The sequence below is a fragment of the Tachysurus fulvidraco genome, chromosome 23 (genome assembly GCF_022655615.1).
Source record: "Tachysurus fulvidraco isolate hzauxx_2018 chromosome 23, HZAU_PFXX_2.0, whole genome shotgun sequence".
Classification (NCBI taxonomy): domain Eukaryota; kingdom Metazoa; phylum Chordata; class Actinopteri; order Siluriformes; family Bagridae; genus Tachysurus; species Tachysurus fulvidraco.
The window spans coordinates 19,143,420-19,157,052 of NC_062540.1; the positions used below are offsets into that span (position 1 = coordinate 19,143,420).

At 40.9% G+C, this 13,633-nt stretch overlaps 1 protein-coding gene across 1 annotated transcript in view; it reads right to left on the bottom strand.

Moving 5' to 3' along the window:
• Window positions 1-12,242, bottom strand: part of LOC113650689 (leucine-rich repeat-containing G-protein coupled receptor 6) — an 89,344-nt gene extending 77,102 nt beyond the window's left edge. The window contains exon 1 of the mRNA XM_027159147.2: window positions 11,762-12,242. Coding sequence (XP_027014948.2) covers window positions 11,762-12,237 — 476 coding nt within the window. The 5' untranslated portion in view covers window positions 12,238-12,242. The remainder of the gene's footprint in view (window positions 1-11,761) is intronic.
• Between the last annotated feature and the right edge of the window lie 1,391 nt (window positions 12,243-13,633).

Sequence of the window (13,633 nt, forward strand, 5' to 3'; positions counted from 1 at the left end):
GCTTCGTCTGCCCTACACCTAACACACACACACACACACACACACACACGCACACAGGCTTTATAGCCTCCAGCTGGCCTTGTTCTTAAATGTGACACTGCACCTGTGCCCTCCCTGAGCTAGTATTCAGTCTCACATAGACAGTGATGGATTTCCGCTGATGCTGCGTAAATGCACACTATACATTTTACCATAAATTCACCAACACACACCCACACACACATATGTCTAATGCTTACTGGCACACACACACATACACACAACTGACATGTGTTTTCATTTTTTGAGCTGTATTGTAAATGTTTTATGTGCTTCTGGAATTGCTGATAAATCACCATAGACTCTGTTCAGCAGTGATGAATACACACTCCATTCTCTGGCTGTGTATAATGTGAAAACACACACTCACACACGTGAAGCTTCAGATGGCTGGAGCTGAACAGAACCTACTTTCACTTCACTTTTGAAGCTAATTATGAAGCACAGGCTATGAAGTATTTCTGAGCAATTTATGATAGTTTTCACAACCAATGGGTTATAAAATCACGCAAATCGTTGCTTTATATAGTTCTTGTTTAGCCCTAATTTCAAAGGTATTGGTACCCCTATAATTAATAATAGCTTTAGAAGTTTCCACCTGGAGACAATACTGTGATATAGAGCCCTCTGTGGACTGTTTTTATAAACCCGTACCCGCCCGCTCCCGCCGAATTTCTGACCAGGACCGCCCGCGCCCGCAAGCTGCGTGTTCCACTCCCGCCCACACCCGCAATGTTTGTGTCCACTCCCGCCCACTCCCGCGGATTTTTTTCTTGAGGGCTTGTGAAAATTTTGATTGTATACAAATGATCAGACTAATTATTAGTTCAGGCTAATGTCCAGAATAACAGAATTAAACGTGATTGCATTTAAATAAATTAATACTAAACCAAAGCAACACACCTAACAAAAACATTTGTTTTTTTTATTATAAAACATTAACCGTTTTAACAAAACCACAACTAGCGGCACCTCATTTTTTAAAGTGCGACACATTTTTCCATAGGATCTTGTTTAACGTGAGCAGGAAGTGCTTTATTGGAGAATGAGAGCTTGCTTTGACCACCGAGAACTGTGCAGGTATGTCGCCTCTGGCCAGACGTGCCAGATTTATGTCCATTGTAAATTAACACTTTTGCACATTTATTGCAACTTACGAAGTTTAACTCTTTCCAATTTTTTTTTAGTGACAATTGAGAATTGTGTCCAGATGTCTGACTTGCCTTGCTTTGCTTTTGTCAAGTAAACAGCCTTTAATCTTCTTCTCAACGTCATGTGTTCTTATTATTAGTCTACACGCCAAATCCCACCGGGTCCCGCGGATCTCCCGCTAAATTTTCTGACCGCCCACTCCCGCCCGGGGCAAAGGTTTTCTAGTCATATGCCATAAATACTTGTTCTCTTTTAAAACACTGTGCTTTTTTGTAGAGTTTGGAGTAACAATAACCAATCACTAATTACCATCGATCCCAACAACCGATTGCTGATCACTGATGTTTCCAACAACAAATCACCAATGACTGATCATCACCAGTCATCACCAGTCACCTATTATCACTGTATCCAACAATCACCAACCTCTAATCATCACCAGTCATCACTAATCACCTGTCATCGCTGTGTCCAACAACCAATCGCCAACCACAATCATCACCAGTCATCACCAATCACCTATCACTATTACTAATCACCATTGTTGCCAACAACCAACTGCTAATCGTAATTGTTCCGAAAAATCACTGATCGCTAATAATCACTGTTGTCAATAAACAATCACTGATCACCATTGTTCCCAAAAAACAATTACCGATCACCGTTGTCAATAAGGGGGGGCACGGTGGCTTAGTGGTTAGCACGTTCGCCTCACACCTCCAGGGTACTCCGGTTTCCTTCCCCGGTCCAAAGACATGCATGATAGGTTGATCGGCATCTCTGGATAAATTGTCCGTAGTGTGTGAGTGTGTGAGTGAATGAGAGTGTGTGTGTGCCCTGTGAAGGGTTGGCACTCCGTCCAGGGTGTATCCTGCCTCTATGCCCGATGACGCCTGAGATAGGCACAGGCTCCCCGTGACCGGAGAAGTTCGGATAAGCGGTAGAAGATGAATGAATGAATGAATGAATGAATGTTGTCAATAACCAATCACTAATCATTGTTGTTCCTAATAACCAATAATCATCACCAATTAATGATCATCATTGTTCTCCAAAAAACCAACCGTCGTTCCCAAAAACCAAAGGTTTTTCACTTACAGTATCTACTTTCCTCTGTAAAGACCTAGCGGGTCAGTGTCCTCAAAATAAAGATAGAGCAACCAAGATAAAAATTTTAATTGTTGAACAAAGTTAAATATTTAAGAAATGCAAAACAAAGCAAAGTATTAACTATCAGAGGATTAAAAACCAGTAGAATTCTCTTCTCATCTTTCTCTGGGTTTTATCTGATATCCATTCTGGGTCATGACAGAAGAGAAATGTGTATGTTCATAAAAATAAATCGATCCATCACGGATCTATCACCACTAACAAAGCCCACCCAGTCTCAAAGGCAGCAGTTTTTTCCCGCCAGCACCTTTAGCTGAATTGTCTATTTAAAGTGCTGTCTTAAGGGATGAGTGTTATAATTAATTCTGATGCGTCGCCAGTGGCGAGGTGTTTTTCCAGCTGAGGCTTTCTTTCAAATGTGCTTTAATGGAAAGCAGAAAGTTTCAAGACGCTAGAAGATTTCCCCTGCATTCTCCTGCATCTTCCTGTCCGAATTGAAGTAATAATTCAGTAATATTTTTTCCCCAAATTCTTGAAGGGTTTGAAATGTATTGAATATATTAAGTATGATATGATATTCAAGCAGGAAACGTTTCTGCTAATCTATCCTTAAGACGCCGCGAGCGATCCACATACATAACACAGACTCGTGCATTTTCACTAAAGACTTTTATGTTTGCTAAGAGGTTAGCGAGTAAGAACATGCAGGATTTTTCCTCATTAAAAACATAAAGGATCCTGCCTCAAGCCCAGGAAAGCAGTCTGTTCATGCCACCCATGAAATGCGTTCAAAACCGACTCCCCCTGCTTCCTATACCCTTCCTCTGCTCTCTACATCCTTCACTAGCTTACTAAGCCCTTCCGCTGCTTGCTATACATTTCACACTAGCATTTCTCACCATGGCTTAGTGGTCATCATGTTCGCCTCACACCTCCAGGGTTGGGGGTTCGATTCTCGCCTCCGCCTTGTGTGTATGGCGTTTGCATGTTCTCCCAATGCCTCGGGGGTTTCCTCCGGGTACTCCGGTTTCCTCCCGAGGTCCAAATACATGCATGGTAGGTTGATTGGCATCTCTGGAAAATTGTCCGTAGTGTGTGAGTGAATGAGAGTGTGTGTGTGTGCCCTGCGATGGGTTGGCACTCCGTCCAGGGTGTATCCTGCCTCGATGCCCGATGACGCCTGAGATAGGTACAGGCTCCCCGTTACCCGAGAAGTTCGGATAAGCGGTAGAAAATGAATGAATGAACCACTAACCACTACTGCTATCAAATTTCAGTAAATTATTTAGAAAAGGGAGTCAGTATGGTATGTTTTGATACACCGCTGAAGGTTCCACATGCTCTACTGAACCATACCGACATGCGGGTTGCTTATTAAATGAACGAGTGTGTGAATGTGTGAAGCCCTGTGATCCATCCAGGGAGGGATCCTGCTTCATCCTGGCTATTCAGATCCACCATCACCCTGACCAGGGGCGAGAACTTAACATCTCAGCCATCTGTTTTTTTATACGAGATTTGGATTCGTGATTTCCCCAGACTCCCAGAGCTCTAACAAAGCCACTCGGTTTTATTCGGCGTATCTCTGATAACACATGAGGGATCAGTTTGCACTCTGTTACAGTTGTTTGGATGAGAGTTGACGGCTGATGTTATTGGTTTATACGTGGAGCGTAGCTCGAGCGTTAAATCGGTTTATGTGAGCTCCAACCCAGTGCAGATGCTCCATATCTCATGGCTCAGCTGTTTAAAAAAAAAAAGGTCTTCGGATGTGTCTTTATTTAGTCAACAGAACTGGAGTTTTCTAAGAATCTTAAGCTGCATTATATGACACACACACCACAGGGCTTTTTTGTGCTCGAATTGCTCAGGCATTGCTCTAGTATGCCACATTATTTTTTATTTATTTATTTATTTATTTATTTATTTATTTGATTCTGTAATCGACAGGTGCCCGGAGAATCGTTCCGACAGGAATATAAGATAACAAGATTAAATTTACACCCGTTAGTCCATGTGCCAATTGTCGTGTGCCATCTGTTTTATCACTTTATCTTGAATGTGGACTTTGAGCGAATATCTAACAGGAAGCAGAAAAAGGCAGATTAAATTCCTCGACTCTTTTCCATCGCTCGAACCTTTCCACGTTTTCTGTCTTGATCGCTGATGTCGATTTTAAATAAAGGGATCCTCGTCATCGTGATCGTTTCTATTACGGTATGTTTGAAATCCAAATAAGAGCACGACACACGTACGATACATCTTTAGACGATATTTCTATGCAAAAAGACATGCAGAGTTGCTTATTAAATGCCCAAAGGGATTATTAATCAATCAAACCCCAGAATGAAGAAGAATCATGATTCATGAATCATGAATCACAGAAGCTCTTAAGCTCCAGATGCTTTTCTGCTGCTGAGCTGAGCTTCAGTTCTGGATTTATTTAAAGATGGCCCAGAGATGATGCGCTAGTCTGCGGTAGGTCTCGCTGTTTATTTGCCCTTCATGGACTCAGACTATTTTTGGGCTTGGACTTCACAGGGCAATAATTGCTCTCATTTCACTGGTCGGTAAGGGAACAGAAGGAAATGAACAATTACAGCCGTGTTTGTTTGAGGCTGAAGTCGAACCGGCGTCTCTGCGGGTGAACGTGTGAGCGTTCTCCTCAGAACACGCAGCGTGTGGTTAATAAAAACACACTGAGACCTAGAAGTATGCGGTAATGTGTGTTACTGTTTGTTCAGGAATTCGTTTCCCAGCATCTAGTGTTTAACGCACGCTCGGGTCTAAAAGTCTGAGGGCACTGAGTGTGTTTTAGTTTCATCACTGATACATCATCAGGTTAAATACTGTGCAGTACAATAATATAAACTCCAGAGGGGATCTTACTTATATAACCTGGAGACAGCATGTTGAACAATATGTGTTAGAAAATTAACACTAAACCAAACATTAAAGACATATCACTAAAACCCAAGACTCTATAATACCATAGGAATAGAACAGTTGGGGTCATGCTGTTAAAGGAATATAATCACTCTACCGCTTGATGCTACTGTTATCACCCCAATTATTGCATTGCATTTTCATTTCTAATCATTCATTCATTCATTCATTCATTCATTCATTCATTCATTCATTCATTTTCTACCGCTTATCCGTACTACTCGGGTCACGGGGAGCCTGTGCCTATCTCAGGCGTCATCGGGCATAGAGGCAGGATACACCCTGGACGGAGTGCCAACCCATCGCAGGGCACACACACACTCTCATTCACTCACACACTCACACACTACGGACAATTTTCCAGAGAGTAATCAATTCATTTTTTAATTCATTATTTTGCACAATCACAATTCCAATAAATGTGTCAAAAACAATAATGTGTCATACTTTTTATCCATTAATGATTATGTTTCATCGATCTGTTATGGTTTAGATGATTCATTAACACCTTCTGACCAATAAAATCCCTTAACCCTTCACCAAAACTAATCGTTCTGAAACCCTTACCGTCAACTCTAAACTCTGATCTTAACCCTAAAAACATTCCACTAATCACTCAACCCCAAGCTAAGCTCTGAAACAAATGAGCCATAACAATTAATCCTTGACCCTAAACCTAAACACAAAACCGCAACCTTGAAACTCTAAAGGATTCTGATAAACTTATCCAACTATCTCTAATTCTGTTGTTTCTGCTTTGAGTAAATTTGCATGAATTTTTTTTTCATTCATTCATTCATTCATTCATTCATTCATTTTCTACCGCTTATCCGAACTTCTCGGGTCACGGGGAGCCTGTGCCTATCTCAGGCGTCATCGGGCATCGAGGCAGGATACACACTGGACGGAGTGCCAACCCATCACAGGGCACACACACACTCTCATTCACTCACACACTCACACACCACGGACAATTTTCCAGAGATGCCAATCAACCTACCATGCATGTCTTTGGACCGGGGGAGGAAACCGGAGTACCCGGAGGAAACCCCCGAGGCACGCGGAGAACATGCAAACTACACACACACAACGCGGAGGCGGGAATCGAACCCCCCACTCTGGAGGTGTGAGGCGAACGTGCTAACCACTAAGCCACCGTGCCCCCCTGAATTTTTTTTTTAATATATAAATGAATCTGAAACAAATTTTTAAGTGTCTGAAGAAATAACTGTCCAACAAGGGAGTATGTGTTAATTCAGAAGCAAAAGGAAATGACATTTGCACTGTAAACCTGTGAACAGTACTGTCTTTCTCTCACATATATCCTGTGTGTGTGTGTGTGTGTGTGTGTGTGTGTGTGTGTGTGTGTGTGTGTGTGTGTGTGTGTGTGTAAAACCCTGTGTCCTGGCACAACATCTAAGGTTGAAGTGAGAAGGCTTTACCAGTAAGGTAGAATTTCAGCAAAACATTTGGACAGTCTAAGAAAGTCCACACACATACACGCACATACACACATCAAAGGGGAGTCAATATTTACCCTCATTTACCGTCAGCAGGTCGGCAAACGTACGGTATTTCCATTTCAAACCGAACTTTGACTGTGAACACTTGATGTGTCAGGTCTAATTACCATGACAGGTACACTTCAGCAATTCAGGGGATAGGGTGTAGGGTTTAGGGTCGACGGTCGAGGGTTATGTGTTATAGGCGGATGGCGACTCATCCATACGGGCAGATAGATGTATAGAAAATGTTGCAATTTGACAGAAAATGTACCATTGATTTGTTTGACGTAAATAGAGACGTGTGTTCAAAGAGTTATTCTAGCACCTAGTGGTCAGAAATGGGAACTGCACCAAGTGCAAGTACTGTATGTCTCTGCAGCCTGGAGCCACTCTGAGTGGGTGGGATTGCTCCAGATGGGATACATATGGGATAGGTTAGGGCTAGGGGTTGAGGTAGGGAATGTATCTCATAGAGTCATCCAGTAATGAGATCACATGCCAACCTGCTAGCACATTTGAAGCTAACCCCACCCGTTTGGAGTCTGACCCATTTACTGCCTGTTTAACATCCATGTCTCATTGGGACACGAATAATGCTGCCCCCATGATAATAGAGAGGAGTGGCAGACTATGACAGGGTTGCCAGATTTATTGATCCCAAATCAGCCTAGTTTTCAAAAGCTCCACACCTTGTTTTACAGCAAACTCAGAATGAAACAAAGGCAAATATGTTGTCTTCGATGTAAAGGACAACTTCTATTGTAAGATATTGTGCAGAGATTTGGAGAACGGACAGGGACACCGAATGGTTTCAAGAGGGGTTTTTTTTAACAAAACATTTTTTTATAAAACATGGCAACCCGGTTTAACAATATGAGCTCCTCAAACAAGACTAAACCAAGGTACATACATTTTACATTATTTAGCAAACACTCTTATCCAGAGTGACTTACATTTTTCAGTTTATTCACCTGAGCAATTGAGGGGTTAAGGGCCTTGCTCAGAGGCCCTGAAGGGCAACTTGGTGGACCTGGGATTCGAACCAATGACCTTGAGATCAGTAGTCAAACGCCTTAACCGCTGAGCTACCATATCCCACATACCTTCTATAAGGCGACTTTTCTGTCATTATTAACAGTGTCCTTTCCTACCAGAATATACCGTATAATCATGAGCTACTGATGATTAAGGGTCATGTCTAATACATTTTGTATTTCTACACTAAAACTGTGACAAAAAAAAACACCTTTTATTCTTCTCTTCAAAGTGGATCAACCTGAGAACACATTTTCGTTTTGTAGAGTCGGGAATTTTTTTTTTTTTTTCAAAATCAGATTGATGTAGGATTCTCATTGGATCGCCACAATTCTACGATAGCGGAGCTCATAGCTACGTGTACGTTATTTTCTTTTCTAAACGATAAAACAACACAGACAGCATCGATATCCACAGGCGTCTCCTGTTAGCCGGTGCTTACCGGGCAATTTGCAGCATAAATATAAATTCTAGTGACAAGTCCGGGCTAAGAAATTCATCATGTCGAGTAGGAAAAGAGGTATAAAGGTCCCATTGAGCGTGATTAACACAGCTCAGTATGTGCTGCTGGATGCACTGATTATTTCCCTCTCTACAGACTCTGTACTGAGAAACTTTTTCTCAGATCTCCTGCCACCTCTCGGTGGCAAATCACGATGTTTACATTTGTCGACAGTAAAGACTGCCGTTCCCGTCAATGAGATCCTGTAATCGCTCAATAATATTGACACTAAACTGTAATCCAGTCTGCAGCTGAGGAAGGAGCAGATTTTAAGCTTGTGTAGCTAAATATTTTTAATACAGGCTCACTAAATGATGTCTTATCGTTCGGCTTTTAGCTTAGAGGTATACAAGATAAATAAATAAATAAATAAATAAATAAATAAATAAATAAATAAATAAATAAATAAATTCTTCTCATATATCAGCTTAGGCATTAACAGGTCAAGGTCAGAGCGCATGGTCAGCCAGGATAGACCTGGAGCACAGATGCTTACTGTAAGTGCCTTGCTCAAGGGCCCAACAGTCACAAAGCCATCATAATTTGATAAACAATTCAGAGCCTTAACCATTTGAGTATTTGAACATGTGCAGGCAAGGATTGAACCACCAAATCCAAAGCTGTGAGGAAAAACGTGTCAACTACTGAGCCACCATGTCCTCGGTAGCAGTCTGTAGCCGTCTACAAAACAGTCCACTAAATAAACAGGTATTTATAAAAGAGTATTTATAAAACACAAAATACTTTAAAAACAATCGAGAAAACAAAAACACAAAAACAAAATTTCAGCATAAAGATGTGTACGATTTTGAGGTCACTATGACACACCAGAACAGCTTCAGTGTGACTTGGGATTGTCTCTGGAACTCTATACCAGAGAATACCAGAATTTGTCCCTCAGGTGGTGAAGCGATGGTGGTAGAGCACGTGGTCTCACCACAACATCTACCCAAAAACTTTCCGAAAAGTGTTTGTCTGTGTTGAGACGAGTTGTAGTGAGCGAGAAGGACATTTTCATCCTCATTAAAAACCATCGTCCTGTGGAAGGGGGTGGAGTCATACATAAGAGGCCACACCCACCACTCGAAAAGTGACTTCACTGACTGCATTGTACTGTGTTCGATCACTGTTACGTTTACCTTGATGCTAATGAAACGTTTGTAGAAAATAAGTTGATAACTTTTAAAATACCAAAGCTACCTTATAGGTATAAGGGGCAGGGCTGAGCAGCTGCATTACAGCTGGAGGAGGAGCTAAATTCTACTGTTTTAAGTCAAACTATTTAAATCTAGGCAATTTGGCAATCGATTGCCAATCCAGAATCCAGGATTATGTTGAAAAATATTTATTTTACAAAGTGATATTTAACATTATTTGATTTATACCTGCACCTATAAATAACACTTCAAATATTACAAACTGCACCTTTAAAAATATGTTTACAAACAGCAAACTTTAACTAACCCTTTAAACTGTAAGCAGCTCATTTACACACATTTAAAATATTACACACTGCACCTTTAAACATATTTAAATATTACAAACTTCACCTTTAATCAAATATTACTTGCAGTTGGAGCAACATTTTTTTTTGTTGTTTTTTTTCTGAATATCAATTTAATGCAATTTCTTGCAGGATGTTTTAGATCTGAATCTAATCTAATTTATTTTGACGTTTTCTTGCACAAATTTATGATGCTTATGTTTGTTAAATATGTATATTTGGTATATCATAAAAGCAATCATCAGAACGTTTGTTAATAAATTGATTCTGCACCCTACGCGTTGCTGGTCACATGACCGGCTTGTAAACATGCCTTACTATTTTTATGCTAACCGACAGTAGGAAATGTTTACACCCTGACTGAAACCTCGGCTCTCCTCTTGTTTATCCGTTCACGTGAGCTGAAAGATTTTTTTTTTTATGATGGAACATTTCACTCGTCCTGCGTCATCGTTTCACTATCACTGGCCATCTGGCGTGGCTTAGCGCTTAGCGTGGGCTACCATCCAGCTGACATGGAGAAACTCAATACTCAATACTCTACACACACATTCCCATCAGATAGCTCCCTCACACATGTACACACACACATGCACGTAGCATGAAATGCGCAGGCATGGAGAACGCTTGTCCTGTTAATCACACACTACTTAAAGCAGGGCTTAAGAAATATTCCTAGAGCGTTAGCTAAGCAGTTTATCTCCCATCAGCTCCAGCTGTTCGATTAGTTACGCTAAAAACTGATCTGCTGCATGTCTGGATTATTAAACATGACCTGTGACTCACATCAGTATATGAAGCTTAATAACAACCTTTATAACACATTTATAACATCACTGTAACACTGTCTGGATTGCTTGACCTTACAGCACAACAGCAACACTCAAGCACGTGGTCAAAACACGCACACAGAGAGAGAGAGAGAGAGAGAGAGAGAGAGAGAGAGAGAGAGAGAGAGAGAGAGAGAGAGAGAGAGAGAAATTGAGAGGAAGAGGAAGCACAAAAGATAAAGAAAGAGATGAGAGATGGAGATAGATTGAAAAGAAGTACTGAAAGAGAGGGGGAGAGAGAGAGAGAGAGAGAGAGAGAGAGAGAGAGAGAGAGAGAATATTTGAGAGAAAGAAAGAAAGAAAGAAAGAAAGAAAGAAAGAAAGAAAGAAAGAAAGAAAGAAAGAAAATATTGAAAGAGGGAGCGCAAAAGAGGAAAAAGAAGGTATTATATGAAATGAGAGATAGATTGAAAAGAAGTACTGAAAGAGGCAGAGAGAGATTGTGAGATGAATTGCAAGAAAGAAAGAAAGAAAGAAAGAAAGAAAGAAAGAAAGAAAGAAAGAAAGAAAGATGCACAGAGTAAGTAAAGGAGATACTTCAGGAGAAGGGAGGATAGTAAGAAAGTGTAAGGGGAAAATAAATGAGTAAGAATTGTAAGAACCTGAAGTAGTGATTGAGAGAAACAGAGGGAAAGAAAGACAGACAAAGAACAAGATTAGGGATTAAAGAAGATGTTAAGAGAAACAAAAGTGAAATGGACTGTGTTTGAAAGAAGGAGAAAGACACAGAGATCGAGAGAGTGGGAGAGGAGAGGCGGATGGGGAAAACGAGTGGAAGATGCAGCGAGAGATTGGAGGAGGGATGCTGAGAGTGGGAGAGATTGGAAGAAACAGAAAGGTTTATTGAAGGATCTCAAATGCAATGTAGAAATGTACAGTACTAAGAGATGGAGAGAGAGATTGAAAAAGAGACATGAAAGATGGAGAGAGAGAGACAGAGAGAGAGAGAGAGAGAGAGAGAGAGAGAGAGAGAGAGAGAGAGAGAGAGAGAGAGAGTCATGAGGAACAGGTGTCAGGGTTAAGTGTGTGTGTGTAAAGTTTGAAGGGAGGGATGTAGGTAATGTACAGTAGTGTGTGTGTGTGTGTGTGTGTGTGTGTCTGTGTGTGTGTGTGTGTGTGTGTATGTGTGTATACTTACAGGTAAGAGGTGAGGGTGTTTAGATCCTCAGGGACGGATGATAGTCCGAGTTCGGAGCAGTCGGTGATCAGCAACGCTCCTTCCTGTTGACACGAGCACACGGAGGGACAAAGACCCGCACCCAAGGCTGCACCCACGCTGCCCACCACACACACCAACATCAGCTCTCGCAACATGAGTGTGTGTGTGTGTGTGTGTGTGTGTGTGTGTGTGTGTGTCTGTGTGTCTGTGTGTTTGTGTATAAATAAGTCTGTATCCGTAATTGTGTGATTGTTATTGATTGTTAGAGAAGCTGTAGATCTGTAGTAGTGTCTATGTGTGACTCTATTAGTGTGTGTGTGTCTGTGAGTGTGTGTACGTATGTATGTGTGTGTGTGTGTGTGTGTGTGCGTGTGTGTGTGTGTGTGTGTGTGTGTGTGTGTGCAGACGCAGTAACTCTGAGCAACTCTGAGCCTCCCCTCAGAGTGTCTGCACATTTATTCTGTCACTCCAAATTCAGAGTGAACAAGTGAGAAACAAGCGCAGGTCTCTCTCTCTCTCTCTCTCTCTCTCTCTCTCTCTCTCTCTCTCTCTCTCTCTCTCTCTCCCTCCCTCCTATCCCATTTAGAAGACATTCACCTATTGTAATGGAAGTGTGTACATCTGTTCTGATTGGCTGGAGCTCTGGGGATGGGTGGAGCCGCCCTTCACACACCCCCCCTACCAGGGAGTGCAGGTCTCTCTCTCTCTCTCTCTCTCTCTCTCTCTCTCTCTCTCTCTCTCTCTCTCTCTCTCTCAGATGAAGAGGGGGTAGAAATTGACTACACAATCTGCAACCCAAAACAACACACTGCTCACTTATAGAAGTACTTATAACGTAAAATAATAATAATCTTAAACATAAACATACAAGTGAAGACACAGCGTTTTCATTTTATCTCAACGTCTCAAACTAATGATGTGAATTGATTTGTATTTGTGCAGTTTGTTATTCTGAACACACACACACACACACACACACACACACACACACACACACACACACACACACACACACACACACACACAACTAAACCCTATAACACCACTACTATCATTATAACACAACTCTTACACTTAAACACACTACATCTCATTATAACACAAACTACACACTATAACACACTACACCTCATAATAACACACTACACACTATAACACAAACTACACACTATAACACACTACACCTCATAATAACACAAACTACACACTATAACACACTACACCTCATAATAACACACTACACACTATAACACAAACTACACACTATAACACACTACACCTCATAATAACACAAACTACACACTATAACACACTACACCTCATAATAACACAAACTGCACACTATAACACACTACACCTCATAATAACACAAACTGCACACTATAACACAAACTACACACTATAACACACTACACCTCATAATAACACAAACTACACACTATAACACACTACACCTCATAATAACACAAACTGCAAACTATAACACACTACATCTCATAATAACACAAACTACACACTATAACACACTACACCTCATTATAACACAAACTACACACTATAACACACTACATTTCATTATAACACAAACTACACACTATAACACAAACTACACACTATAACACACTACACCTCATTATAACACAAACTACACACTATAACACACTACACCTCATTATAACACAAACTACACACTATAAAACACTACACCTCATTATAACACAAACTACACACTATAACACACTACACCTCATTATAACACAAACTACACACTATAACACACTACACCTCATTATAACACACTACACACTATAACACAAACTACACACTATAACACACTACACCTCATTATAA